The following is a 15,317-nucleotide window of genomic DNA, read 5'->3' on the forward strand; positions in this document are numbered from 1 at the left end:
AGAAAATGATGTTCATATACCGGTATGATTATGGATATATGTTAAAGATAGAGCCTGTGGAATTTAACTAAAGATTGATTCTGGAACAAGCAAAAGGAATGAAGGATGACTAGAGTTTGGGCCTGAGAAGTGATAGAGATAGGAAAGACTGAGAGACGCAGGTTTTTTGGAAGGGTACAGAAATAAATCAGGAGTTCAGTTAAAGATGTTCATCATGAGGTAACTATTAAGAATCAAGTACTGGGGCTGAGGATGTGGCTCAAGTTGTAGCATGCTCACCTGGCATGCATGCGGCCCAGGTTTGATCCGCAGCACCACATACAAACAAAGATGTTATGTCCGCGGAAAACTAAAAAAGTAAATATTAAAAAAAAAAAAAATCAAGTACTGGAGTGAAGTTCTTGAGTAGGCATGAGGTGGAATCTAGCTCACAGGTAGAGAATGGACCATGGACAGTTTATCCCTGATAGACCCAACCTGATCTTTTTTAAAATTGGGAGCCATCTCGCCACAAAGCCATGAAAAGATAATTTTGGCTTTACTATAAATTACTGCAAATTCTGAACCTGCTTAGAATGCCTGCCCGTGCCTTGAACTCACCCATGCCTGGCTCTCTGACCAGATAGCAGCCCTCTCTGAAACTTTAGTGACACCTCATAAATATTGGCCTTCCCTGGCCAGATAACGGCCCTCTCTGAGGCTCTAATGGTTCTCATAAATTCTGATGTTGGGGCCAGCAAAAAATGTAAACTACCATTAGTGTGATGCTTGTCAGAGTTCTGTTATCTGTAACCCCCCTTTGTGTAACTTTCTGGGCTATAAAGCTGGGCTGCAGGAAAGCTGGGGTTGCTGTCTTGTTCCCGCAGTTTTGGGAGGGAGAGGCTGCCCGGCCAGTCGAAATAATAAGCTTGCTTTAATTTGATTTTAATTGGAGCCAGTGGTCTTTTCTTGCATCCTGGTCTAATACCCAAGTACTTAAAAATGTTTTAAAAAATGTTCTTATTGAAGGCTGTTTAACTAGTAACTGCAGAACCATGATTCAAACTCATGCTGTGTGGCATCAGACTTCATGTTCTCACCTACTATGTTAAGTTGTCTTGGACACATTACATAAATAAATAAATGCTGCTAGGAATACAGGAAATAATTACCAGAAATTCTGAGAACCCAAGTAAGTTTTGAGACCACACTTTTGTAATTCAGTTTTGATGCCAAGCTACCTGGTATTGCCAGAGAGACATTAAAACACTGATTCTTTCTTCCATCAATATTAAGCAGCACAGACCAAGGGGAGATATGGGACCTGAAACAGAATCTACTGAGGAATTTCTTGCTAATGTTAAGTTTTCTTAGGTATAACATCTGATTTTTATCTTTTCATTATTTGAAGATATTATCTGGAAAATATAAAGTAAGTAATCTGTCACAGATTCATAAAGAGCAATAGGTGACCAGGAGATATTCTCCAACAAAAATATCTTGCTATATCCCTTTTAAATGTCATTCATGTTGAGTTGAAAAATATAAGCGGTAAAAATGCACAATATATCCAAACATATTGTACTTACAGTAGAACTGAGAAAGCATATTATGGGAAATTGTCCACCTCTGAGAAATTCCATTATGGAAGGTCATCCAGCCAAGCAGAGATCGGTGGCTGAAGGAAGACCAGAAAGGTGGGGAGGCAGGTTTGGAACAAGGTATGTGGCCATTCTGGTTTCACTGTAGGTCAGAGGTCATGGTAGGCTAAGTTTCCGTGGAATCTCCTCTAGAGATAGTATCATTGTAAGGCTCCCTCCATTAGAAAGATCCAGCCAAGTGGGTTCCCAAGAGGAGGTAGTCAACATTTGACCTAGGACTCATAATGGTAATGAGCAATTTAGTTTTAAAAGAAATATATTGGAATGGTTATGGTGATTGAAGTTTTAAATTACTGGATTATTTTTACACTCATTACCTCCAAAGAAACCCCGGTACATAGAAATAGATGGACTTTTTTCTTTTATGTGTGTGTGATGCTAGGAACTGAGCACACAGCCTTGCCATATACCAGACAAGTGTTTGTCTGCTGAGCTAAATCCCAGCTCTTAACTACTAATCTTGCTTTTGCATCCTCCTACCTATATTGTTCTTAAGTAAACCATTTACTTCTAGTTAATGTGTCTACTAATTAAGGGAAGTAAACCAGATAATAATGTCTAGCCAACAGCACTGAAAAGGAATTTAAAGTTCACTCTTCCACATGGTAAAAACCATTTCTCAATGTGGATTCCTGAAGCTGAGGAATTAACTTCTTTTAATTATAGCATATCAACACTCTCTTATCCACTCTCTCCAGTCTATTTCCTCATTATTTATGTACTTATTTGGTTATACTCAGTTTTGAGGGGTTGTACATTTATTCATCTTTCTATCACCCCAGGATCCCACACTCTGTAGATGCACAAAGACCTCTCCGAACTTTCTAGCTCAAAAGCCTTTGAGAGATTGCATAAATTTTAAAGGGTGTGGAAAATACTGAATAAAAAATTTGACATTTAACAGGGTGTGCTCATCACTTCACAGTATTTCAAAACATATTCTGAGCTACAGAAAATTTAGAGTGTGGGAGGAGTAGTGAGCTAGGTCAATATGTCTCCTGAGAAAAAGAACTACTCATGTCCCAGGAAACTGTCAACAGAAAAGTCAAAATACTAACCTTTGCACCACCCATTTGCAGCTTCTTGGAAACAGTGATCTCATGAATGTTCAGGCCTTGCCTTGAACAGAGCCTTGAGCAGAGCCAGACTCTCTTGGTGCCTCCTATACTCTGCTGGGAAATAAGTGTCTTTAGAAGTTCATTGGTCTAGCTAAGGCTGTTACATTCAAGACAATGCAGGGAAAACTCCTGGTGTGGCCTTGCCAGTCACTAGCCTACTGTTTGAAAAATGTACAAAGCAAGAAATTGTGGGCTGACTAGCACCTCTCTGACACAACTGTAGGGAAAACCATTCAAGCAAACAGCTGTTTTAGTTGTTAAGTAACACATTTGCTTTTCTAAAATTAAAGTAATTTCCACTTTAGCAGATTCAGAACTTATTTCCCAAAAGCATCCAAAAGAATATAAAAACCACCAAAATCCCATTGTGCCTAAAAGACAAAAAATAAAAACCTACTATTGTATGACCATCTACATTTTAAAATTTCTTCACAATAATGGTCCATTTAAAACATCTCTGCTTGTGTTCCAAATGCTTCTATTCCATTTAGCTTTTTTTCTATCCCTCTCTTTTTAAACTCACCTAACATTTATTGAATAGCTGCTACTATGAGCTGAGCCTTTCTCATTTCTTTTTTCAAATTCTGCACATATTATCATCTCAATTTTTGTGGGTAAGGAAACTGACATCAAAGAACTCATGTGATTTTTCTTGCAGATCTCACGATGTCCATCTTCCCAACCTCTCTACTTATTTCTCTGTCCATCCATTCATCTAACAAATGAAATAATTACCTTTGTTTTTTAAATCAAGATGAGATATGTTACTAAAAATACATACCTTTTGGTAAAGTCACTTCTGATGCTTAAAATTTCACAATGTACTGAGTAGCACCATGTAGGTGGATACATCACTTCCTAAATTCTTCATGTATGAACAAATTTTTTTGGTCTTTTTCACTAAGTAGTCAGCAGGGGTTAGAGAAGATGATGGGCTGGGTGTGGTGGTGCACTCCTGTAATCCCAGAGACTCAAAAGCTGAGGTAGGACACTTGCAAGTTTGAGGCCACCCTAAGCAATTTAGTGAAACACTGTCTCCAAATAAAAAATAAAAAAGAATTGGAGATATAGCTCAGTGAAAACACTCCTGTTTCAATTCCCAATCCAAAAAAAAAAAAGAAGAAGAAGAAGAAAAGGTGATGGTGTTACCAGTGGGAAAACATAAAAGCCTCCAAGGCTAAGCATCAAAGGGCAGTCTCTTGTGAAGATGTCCCTTACACCTCCCACCTCTTCTCCTATTGGCCTGTCCTTTTGGGAAACTTCTTCATTCTTTTATTCTCTCTTCTGAATTCCTCTATTTATGCATTTGCTGTGGCACTTATGGTCCTTTATCTTTTTTTTTTTTTTTTTTAAAGAGAGAGGTGAGAGAGAGACAGAGAGAATTTTTTTTTTTTTAATATTTATTTTTTAGTTTTTGGTGGACACAACATCTTTGTTTGTATGTGGTGCTGAGGATCCAACCCAGGCCGCACGCATGCCAGGCAAGCGCGCTACCGCTTAAGCCACATCCCCAGCCCTGGTCCTTTATCTTTTAAAAATGAACATCTCTCCTATAAATTCCTTGAGGACACAGAATCTTTTGATTCCCCATGGTGAGACTGTATCACCTAGAAAGGAATAAGAATAATACATGCTGAAAGTGTGGCAGTTTGCTCTTAATCGTTTAACCTCAGGGGTATCCATATATGAATATCAAGAGATTCCAAGTAAACTCCAATGCATACAGGTTTCGTGCTCTTCATTTAATCCTTAAGTCTTAGTGTTTCCTTTCCTCCTTCCAATTCGGGACTGGACTCAGGGGTGCCTTACCTATGAGCTACTCTCCCAGCACCAATCACCCCCCTCCCCTTCACCGCCACACTTTTGAGGCAGGGTCTCTCTAAGTTGCTGAGGCTTGCCTGGAACTTGTGATCCTCCTGTCTTAGCCTCCAGAGTCTCTGGGATTACAGGTGTTTGCTTCCAAGTCTGGCTAAATCTGTTTTCAACTGGAAGTCTGAAAAACACTTCCCTATCATAATTCCTGTCCAAAGGCAGCACAGCTCCACCATAAACAGGACTGCTGGTGACATTTACAGCTTCTTGGGTGACCTGGCATTCTGACTGGATACCAGAGGGTAAATGTACTCTTTGGCTATCACACCCTTCCTTGATCCGTTTCCTCCAGAGTTGTGTGCTCTGTTGGTTAAAGATTTACTTTTGTGTTTGGGCAATTGTTTTTACAATTTTTTTGTGATTCCTGAAAATCACAAAAATAATTATCAAATGGAAAATTAATTATAAATTACAACCCCTGGTTAGTTACAAACTGGAAAAACTGACACTAAAATTCTCATAGAAAACATGCAAGAAGAAAAAAGTTAAAAGAGGAAACCTACTAATATATGGAAGGCACCTAAATATGCCTGAATTTCCCTATGAGGGGCCCTATGTTAAATCTAGGTGCTTTTGATATTTCATATCAGACTTCTCACAAAAACTGCAAAATGAAACGCAACTTTAAATGCAAACACAACTTTCAAGGACAGAGTGCTTAATATATAACCTGTATCTGCATACCCGCAAAAGGTTGTGTAACAACACTGTTAAACATCCGCCCTTGAATGGCCCCGGAGGTCATTCAATCACCATCTTAGTGGCCAGCGAGGTTAAATCCACCAGCACCTTAGGGTGACCCCGGGCTCCCTCTCACTGGCAAGCTCACCGCTATCTTAGGTTACCTAATATCTTTTCTTGGCATTTCTTTCAAGTCTGGTTCTGCAAAAGGAAAGCGGCCTGGCTTCACCAGCTTGGGACTCAAAAACACCCCTGACGAAGTTGGGGCCCGTCCAGGTATCTAGCGAACCTGAGACGAAATAACTAGCCCAAGGTCAGAGGGCGCCCCAGGCCCGCCCTGGAAGTTTTTCCGAAGAAATCGGTGGTCCTTTCTCAACCATCTGCGTGGGCGTCCGGAAATCTGCCCTGCAGAGATACAACTCTCCGCCCAACTCTGATCCGCTTCTGGACAGGGTGTGCGCCCCGCGGCACTGGGCCAAAGGGACAACTAAGAGATACTGGCTCACGGCCCCGGGTCGTCTGGCCGGGCCCCAGAGAGCGGACGCAATTGACCCCGCCCCCGGCTTGTCCTACTGACAGGACTCCCGGGGCCTCCCTATTGGGTCAGAGAGTGAGTGACGCGAAGAGGCCCCGCCTCGCGCCGCGCCCCTCTCGGTGCCCGCCTTGAGGCTGGCGCTCACGCTGTTGACGTGTCAGGGCGGTCGGCTTCCGCTCCTCCCCGCACCGACAGCCACTCAGAGCGGCGAGAGAGGCGGGGTGGCCGGGGCCGGCGCTCCCCTCGGCCCCAGCTCCCGGCCCGCCCCGCCGCCCTGGCCCCCCGGATGAGGGTATATATTCCGAGCGGGCGCGGAACGCCGATGAGTGGCGGAGCCGTAGGAGCCGGAGCCGAGTGGAGCTGCTGTCGCGCGGAGGGAGGTAAGGGGCTCCTAGTAGGTGAGGAGACAGGTTCCAGGTCTCGCCCCCACCACCCAAACGCCCCTCCGCCACGCGCGCCGACGTGGGTACGCGTCGCACTACGGGCACAGCGCCGACCACCTGGCCCGCGTCTGGGATCCAGCGGCACTCGCACGCGCCACCTCGTGCTCCCCGCAGTTGCACCCCATTCTTGGAGACCCATCTGGAGGGTGTGTGGGATGGGCCTCCGGGTGGGTGGCGGGGCCGGGATGGGACGAGGACGCCCCAGATAAAGTGGGGATGTTGAGAGAGGAGGTTTGGGCAATCTCTGGACATTTTTATAACCTGTACATGTTTTCAAGGCGGTTGGGGGCGGGGAAATGAGCCTTCACCTGGGTGGGGGACAGGAGCCTTGAGGTTCTCAGGTCAGATCCTGTGGACAGTTTTGTCAAGTTTGGAAGGCCTTCAGGCGGGGTAGGTGTGGTCGTTGGGACTGTCAGGTGGGAGCGAGTGGGGGTGTCCTGAACATATGAGGAAAAGAATTGAGGACTTTGACAAGGACAGGATATACCTGCTGCGGACATGACAATATGACAACACTTGCTTGCCACTATTTTTTTTTTTTTTGTCTTAATATTGGTGATGGGAGAAGGTTGAAATTTCTGGGTTTCCCCTCGCTTGGCCAGGCAGAATGGGATTGGAGAGCTAAGAGACCACATGTTTGCTGAACAGATGGCTTCTTGAAGATTTTATCAAGTATGCCCGGTCGCTGTACTATATTTCTTTGTCCCTGGTTCATGAAATCTGAAATCAGGTGGTAGTGATTATAATATGTATATGTCATTATGTAAAGTTTAAAGACTTTGAGGTGAAAGCAACTGGGTGTGGACCCAAGGGTTTGCAGGAAATTGAAGGCAGTTGTCTGTTCTTACGTTTTAGTCAGTTGGCTTTCTTAACTGGGGCTACGAAAGACTTCATGGGCTATGCTGCCAAGCAGTTACAGGGTTCAGTCAGTGGTTATGGTCAACCTCAACACTATTTTTCAAAAAGCTCTAAAGAGGTTTAGTTATCCATAATGAGTGTATACTTATAGCCCTCAAAGCAGAGATAGGGACAAAATAAGAGACAAGAAAAGGAAGAGGAAATACTGGATTTCTTTAATACTGGTATTTACATTGCAATAAAGGTATATTTGATAATGGTGCTTTCTTACCATATTTGTCATTTGTTTTCATACAGGTGCATTAGGCTATGGGCATGTACCAAGCTTCATCACAATTTCTAGAGCAGATTTTCAACTTTTTCAGATTTTGGTTGTCAGAATAAAAATCTTGTCTTTTTTTTTTTTTTTTTAAATCTTGTCTTTTAAAAACTATCTTCCTCATTGCTGTTTATCATCATACACACACACATACTCCTCTAACCAGTATTGGTGGGAAGTGTACTATGGTGATATGAGGGAGGTGGTTATTTGCTTCAGGTAAATATCATAGATGAATTGTTTATCCAGAACTCAAGCTTAGTTATATGTAAATGTGCACATGTGACCTTGTTAACTTTTGTAGATTGCCAGTGTTCTGAGCCCAGATATCAAAACTTAACTTGTGAATTGTTATATTTGTTTTTTTTTTTAAAGAGAGAGAGAGAGAGAATTTTTTTAATATTTATTTTTTAGTTTTCAGCGGACACAACATCTTTGTTGGTATGTGGTGCTGAGGATCGAACCTGGGCCGCACGCATGCCAGGCCAGCGCGCTACCACTTGAGCCACATCCCCAGCCCCAGAATTGTTATATTTGTATGAATGAGTATCTAATGATTTTTTTAGGAAAATTTTGATTTATAACTTTCAGTGTTATAATAATAGGTTTGTATATACTTTTTAGCAGAGTAAGCCCACTCATGACTCTTGGGGTTGATGATCTTATCTTCATAAGGATATATATATATACACACACACACACACACACACACACACACACACAGGAAAGTGAAACGATAGGTAAAGAAAGAGAACTTCCTATTCTTCTGTTACTGTTTACCTGCTGATCTTCCCACTACAATGTACTACCTTGAATCTGAGCAATAGTGATAGTATAAATGAGACCCTAGGAGCCATAGCTTGGAAAATAATTTGATATAAATTCATTCTTCTCAACTATTTTTTAATATGATGTTTTTAAACATAAAAATAATAGCAGTATTATTAATTAGTAGAAATGTCTTTGAATACTCTAGTAAGTGTCCACGGCTCAGTCTCCTGAATTTGCTTTATAATTACCTGCACTTCCTTGGGGATCTCATTTAGTCCATAAATGAAGCTCATGTATGCTGATGACCTTGAAAGTTTTAGCTTTAGCTCTAGTATTTCCTCTGAAGTCTGATATCAAACTTAATATGACCAAAAGTGAAGTATTGATTCTTCCCACTCGCTATACTTATTTATCCCTGTATCTGCTCCTATCTTAGGGTTTGTCTTCAGTAAATGGCACCATAAGGTGGAGTCATCTTTGCTTGATTTCTTACCACATGTTCAATCCATTACTTAATCCTACTGGTCCACTTTCACCACCACTCTAAGGCATCATCATCTCTCATGTTGTCTACAGGATTAATACCCTAACTGGTCTCTCTCCTTCCATTTTTTTTTCCTTTGTCACAATCCTTTTTTCCCCTTCCCTTCACACAACAACAAATGATCTTTTTAAAACCTGAGACAGACCATGGTATTTCCTTCTTTGACATTCTCTAGTGGGCTTCCCGAAGTTCTTACTTTAACCACAAAACCTCATTCATTCTGCCCTTTAATTAGATCTCCAGCCTTACTTCCAGTCATTTTTTGCTTCTGTCACTGTGCACCAGCTACATGGACCTTTTTTACTTTTCTGTGAACATATTAAGTGGGCCACTTGAAGTTCTCTACTTAGAATGCTCCTTCCCAAGTTTTTAAATTGTTCCCTCTTGGGCTGGGGATGTGGCTCAAGCGGTAGCGCGCTCGCCTGGCATGCGTGCGTCCCGGGTTTGATCCTCAGCACCACATACAAACAAAGATGTTGTATCTGCCGAAAACTAAAAAATAAATATTAAAAAAAATTGTTCCCTCTTTATTTGAATGTTTTCTCAAATGTTAGCTCTATAGAGGCTCTACCTGACCATTGATATGAAATAACCGCCATCATCCTTATTGCTTTTTAACTCCTTCTCTCACTTTATTTTTCTTCATTATTCTTATGAGATAAGAATAATTTTATATGATGATTTTATGTTTGTCTCCTACATGGAAGTGTGAGCATATTCATTGTCGCTTTCTTCTTTATGTTTTGCCAATCACCCAGATAATGTAGAAATCAATATTAAATATTTGGTGAGTGAGCTGGTCCTTGTGGCGCATGCCTATAATACCAGTATCTCTGGAGGTTCAGGCAGGAGGATGGAAAATTCAAGGCCAGCTTGGGCAACCTAGTAAGACCCTGTCTCAAAATTTAAAAATAATTAAAAAAAGATTAAAATGGATAGACATAGGGGCTGGGGTTGTGGCTCAGTGGTAGTGTGCTTGCCTCAAATGTGTGAGGCACTGGGTTTGATTCTCAGTACCACATATAAATAAATAAAGTCCAACAACTAAAATTAATAAAATAAATAAAATTTTAAAAAAGGGCTAGGCATATAGTTCAGTGGTAAAACACCCTGGATTCAGTCTTCAATACTAAAAAATAAATAAATAATAAAAAATGGCATTTGAACGTTATTTTTCTTCTTAAATTATTTAATAATGTATTTCCATTAAAGGAAAACTTTGAGGAGTAACCTATTCATGTAAGAGAATGGGTTGTTGGACCCACAGCCACAAAACAGAAATATAGTTATGTGCCACATAACAGTGTCTCAGTCCATGGTGGACCACATCTACCATGGCAGTCCCACAGATCATGATGAAACTGAAAATTTCCTATCCTGCCTAATGACATCAATGTCCTCATAATGTAGCTCATCACATTACATATTTGTGGTGATGTTGGGTATAAACAAACCTAGTATTCCATTGTCTACTATAACACATTCAATTATGTACAATACATAAGTCTTGATAATAATAAATGACTGTTATTGGTTTATTTACTATGCTGTATTTTTTTATATAGTGCACTTCTACTCATAAAATCTAAGACAGTATGCATATTACACCACCAGAAGCCTCATACACCTTGTGTTTATTGTGTCTTGATTACATCAAGAGACCATGTTCAGTTATTGACCTATATCATTTAGGTTTGTTTAAATACACTGTATGAGGTTCACACAATGATGAACACCTACCATATGTCCTATGTTCTCAGGAAATATCCAAGGTGTTAGACAACACATGACAAAAGTAGAATTATCAAATATTAATGCCCATATCCCAACTCTGTTCCTTGGATACATTTACTTCCTAGTGCTTCTGTTTTTTAAATGAGGCTTTGTGTTGAGTGCTCAGTATTTCCTCTGATTTTGTGTGTATATATGATACTGGGGATTGAACCTATGTATGCTTAACCACTGAGCTATATCTTCACCCTTTTTATTTTATTTTATATTTTTTATTTTTATTTTGTTGGTGGAGCTGGGGATTGAACCCAGGGCCCTGTGCATGCAAGGCAAATACTCTACCACCTGAGCTACATTCCCCAGCCCATTCACCCTTTTTATTTTTGAGATAGGTTCTTGCTAAGTTGCTGAGGCTGGCTTTGAACTTGCACTCATCCTGCCTCAGCCTCCAGAGCTGTTGGGATTACAGGCTTGCACCACCACACCTGGCAGTATTTCCTCTACTTTTATGAAAGATCTATTGTGGAAAGAGCGTAGATTTTTAGAGTAAGGTAGATCGGTGTTAAATTCCTGTTTTTCTACCCACTAGTTATAAAATCTTGGGCAAATTATTTAAGTTATTTGTGTTTCATTTTCTGTTTGTAAGGATTATTATACAAGTTATGTCTCTGAATTTGTGAAGAAATTTTTATTATTCTCACTTAATAGATGAAGATACCAAAGTTGAAAACATTTTTTATTTGATTTAGGCAGCAGAGCTTAGAATGAAAGTCACTTCTGTTTTATTCTAAAATCTGATATGTGATAGGCATCTGGAATTCCTCTAGGCACATGGGACAAGAGATAACCTCAGTGTTGGGGTATGGTCCATTTTCGTATCCTGAGACTTCTTATGGTTGCAGAAGGTGCAGATGAACTGGGTTTCCAGGGTGCCTGTGGTCTTCTGGGGCTACAGCTTCTGTTTTGACTTTTTATGTCCCTGTCTACAGGTGGGCGATACTGCACTCATTGATCTTCCCTTGTTGGAAAGGCTGTACATGCTGTATTATTACACCTCAGAGGACACACTTGTAGGTTCTTTTGACCTGAATTTGGTCACAGAATACTGTAAAAAATAAAATTTGTCTCTTTCTCTAATTGTTATGTGTGTCTCTTGAACCTGGATTCAAGTTTTTAGTGAATAGAGATAATGGACATATTTTCATTGCTTCTCTGCAGAAGTGACTATTGAATTGAAATGTATTTTTCATGATCATAAGTAGTTCTCTATTCTTGAATATTGCTGTATTCTGAATGAACAACAGTTATTTTTATCATTAGAGTTAAAAGGAGAATAACTCATGAGTTAACTGGTAGCTTAGTGGTCAGAGGAATAGTTCAAAGACTTAAATGTGGCAGAGTGTGAGCCCCTGGAATCAGACTGCTCAGGTTCACATCCCATTCCACCAACTCGCTAGGTTGCTTATCCTTTCTGTGCCTTAGTCTTTTCAGTCTCCTTTACTATAAATAGTGATAACAATAGTATGTGTGCCACGGAGTTGTTGAAAATTAAGTGAGACCATGTAGGTAAAGTACTTTATGTCTGGTACATAATGCTAATTATTGTTCTTTTACATGTTTGTTCCCTTACAAATATTGAGCTACAGAAGGACAGAAGTTAATTTTCTTAATATCAGGTTTTTTTAAATTATAGATATGTGTAGTTTAATGATGTGAATTCATTTCTGAGAATTGTGTTGTTAGCCTATTTCGTCATTGTGTGAATATCACAGAGTGTACTTACATGAAGATGGCAGTGATGTCATTAGGTGATATAATCTTTGACACCACTGTCATATCAGTCTGTCGTTGACCAAAACATCAATATACAGTGCATATCTGTACTTAATTTAGTAGGAAAAAAACCCTTAGGTTTGAAGGTTGGACTTTGACCTGCTGTTCATCCCTTTTCTTTTTTAGGCTTGCAGTTGCAGAAATTATACCCCTGTTTTCACAGAGGTTGGCTACCAGAGCATTATGAATGTTAATGACCTCAAACTCAGGTTGTCCAGAGCTGGGCAAGAACACCTGCTACAGTTCTGGAATGAATTGGAAGAAACCCAAAAGATAGAACTTTATGCTGAACTCCAGGCCATGAACTTTGAGGAGTTGAACTTATTTTTCCAAAAGGCTATTGAAGGATTTAACCAGTCCTCTCACCAAGAGAAAGTGGATGCACGAATGGAGCCTGTTCCCCGAGAAGTGTTGGGCAGTGCTACCAGGGATCAAGATCAGCTCCATGCCTGGGAAAGTGAAGGTACTGAGCATATCTTACTTGTTATTAGAGACATACTAAAATTGGTAAAGTAGCTGGATCATGTAATTGACATTTTAACTTTCATACTACCTTAAACCAGGTGACTGATCAGAAAGTGACAAATAATCTTGCCAGGATATCAACAACATCTCTCATTGCTGGTCCTTGTATTCCATTTTCATTTCTTATGTCCCATTCAAGGCTCTTCTCATTTAAGTCTTAATTTGCCTCAAAAGTCTCTTTCTATACCTCCACTGTCTTTTTTCCTCTGGGGTGGGGGGGAACTAAACATTTCAATTTAATTTGGTTTAATCTGAAAATCTTCCCTAACTTGTCCGTAGCCTGTATTTTCAGTCCCATTTTCTTCCCTGTTTCTCCCCATTCCTACTCCCACACATTTAACTGTACCAAATAATTCCCTTTTTCCTGAACATTACATTATGCCCTTTCTGCTTTGCTCATATTCATCCAACCTTGTCTGGTCTTTGCTCTTTCTCTACCTAGGTGGGTCACCTGGGAAAGTCATCTCTTGGAGTTGTGGAGTACAGTGGCTCTTCTGCTTGGGGATTTAACACACATTCTTTTGAGAATAGCAAAATACAAAAGGTAGAGTTAAGAGCTGTGGATATAATCTACTATTCTCTGAAAAGTAAAAGGTTGACTAAACATTGTAGCCAAGGCCCTTGAGTGTTTGTGCACACTTTTTGCCAATCTTGGCTTCATTTCCTCATTTGTGATTGAGCAGATTGGATTAATAATTTTCTGTTCTTTTAAAAATGCATTATTTTATTGTAGAAGCTAGTATCAAAATAACAGAAATTATCTATAATTTCATCAAATCCATTTTAAACTGTTTTTATTTTTTCATATCACCACCTGGTTGTATACATGTTGGGTGTAAATTTTTTTTTTCTTTTTCAGTGCTGGGGATTTTGCAGTGCATATGTTGACTGAGGACTCTACCACTGAACTATATTCGTAGCCCAGTTGTATATGTTTCCTTTGATAGATGTGCAGTAATTTATAGATGTAATGATATCTTTATTTGCACCATACCATGTCTATTTTTCTTCCAGTCTTTGGTGTCCTACCTCTCATCCTGCCCGCCCCCGCCCGAAAAAGAAAGATAACTGATATTATCAACCTTTTGTATACTTGACTGTATCTCTTTCTAGGCTCACAAATTTACTGACAATAGAATTTATTTTGACATAATTATGAAAGCATGGAATATAATTTGTTCTAATTCAGTCTCTAGTACTTCCCCTTCCACTCTTCTCCTCCCTCCCCTTGTTCTCTTCCCTCTATTCCACTGATTTTTCTTCTATTTACTTATGTATTTTTTAAAATTAGTGTCTTGTGGATGTACATGAAGGTAAGATTCACTGTGGTATATTCATATTTATACATAGGAATGTTATGTGAGATTCATTCAATTGTCTTTCCCTTTCTCATCCCTCCTCACTTTCCTTTATTCCCCTTTGTCTACTCCACTGACCTTTCTTCTATTCTTTTTTTCACACCCCGCCTCCCCCTTATTTTGGATTAGCTTTTGCATATCAGAGAAAACATTCACCTTTGGATTTGGGACTATCTTATTTCACTGAGTATGATAGTCTCCAGTTCCATCAGTTACTAGCAAATGTCATAAAGTCATTCTGTTTTTGTTTTTTTTTTTAATATTTTTTTTAGTTGGAGATGGGCATAACTTTAATTATTTATTTCTATGTAGTGCTGAGGATTGAGTCTAGTGGCTTACACATGCTAGGCAAGTGCTCTACCACTGAGCCACAACCTCAGCCCAGGAAGCCATTTTTAAAGGCTGAGAAATACTCCATTGTGTATGTAGAACACACTATTTTTATCCATTCATCTGTTGAATGATAATGATTTTTTCTTTTTTTGGGTGGGCTGTACTGGCGATTAACTCAGGGGTACTCAATCACTGAGCCACACCCCTAGCTCTGTTTTATATTTTATTAGAGACAGGGTCTCACTGAGGTGCTTAGCACCTTGCTAAATTGCTGAGGCTGGCTTTGAACTCTAGACCCTCTTGCCTCCGCCTCCTGAGATGCTGGGATTACAGGTGCCGTCCAGGACACTAATTTTTAAACTTCTTCCAAAGAGCCCCAGAGGTTTCATTGCTAGGGATCGGTCTCATTGGGAGGGGAAAGCTATTAACTAGAGAAGTCCCTAAATCCCTTTATCTCCCCACCATTACTGCAATAGTAGTTCTGCTTTTTCCTAGTTTGTGTATTTGATCTTTACAAGAGATTTTACTTAAAACGGTTAGGAGGTTAAAAAGCAGTTTGAAAATAATTGAATGTTTTTCAAGGAGGTGCCTTTCATATCTAAAATGCTTGGTGGTGGCTAATCTAGTGCCTTACTTAAACAATGACTCAGTGACTAGGTGTGAGAGAATGACTTTCAGATGAATCCTTGTGAATGGAAAGTTTTGGTGATATTATAATTTCCACTCTTGAGATCCACTTCCTTCTTTCCTTGGTTA

General features: G+C 39.9%; 1 protein-coding gene and 1 non-coding gene across 4 annotated transcripts in view; one reads left to right on the top strand and one right to left on the bottom strand.

The window, feature by feature from the left end:
* The first annotated feature begins 6,021 nt into the window (after positions 1-6,021).
* Uap1 (UDP-N-acetylglucosamine pyrophosphorylase 1) overlaps positions 6,022-15,317 on the top strand; it is a 38,788-nt gene continuing 29,492 nt past the window's right edge. For 2 of the 3 annotated variants that reach the window (XM_076862754.1, XM_076862756.1), the window contains exons 1-2: positions 6,139-6,226; positions 12,472-12,808. In XM_076862754.1, coding sequence (XP_076718869.1) covers positions 12,529-12,808 — 280 coding nt within the window. In that variant the 5' untranslated portion in view covers positions 6,139-6,226; positions 12,472-12,528. Of the gene's footprint in view, positions 6,227-12,471; positions 12,809-15,317 lie in introns of all 3 variants that reach the window. The other variant, XM_076862757.1, reaches the window with a different exon arrangement.
* On the bottom strand, positions 10,800-10,872 carry Trnaa-ugc (transfer RNA alanine (anticodon UGC)). The gene has a single exon. It is a non-coding gene; the product is annotated as a tRNA-Ala (tRNA).

Source organism: Callospermophilus lateralis, chromosome 7 (genome assembly GCF_048772815.1).
Source record: "Callospermophilus lateralis isolate mCalLat2 chromosome 7, mCalLat2.hap1, whole genome shotgun sequence".
Classification (NCBI taxonomy): domain Eukaryota; kingdom Metazoa; phylum Chordata; class Mammalia; order Rodentia; family Sciuridae; genus Callospermophilus; species Callospermophilus lateralis.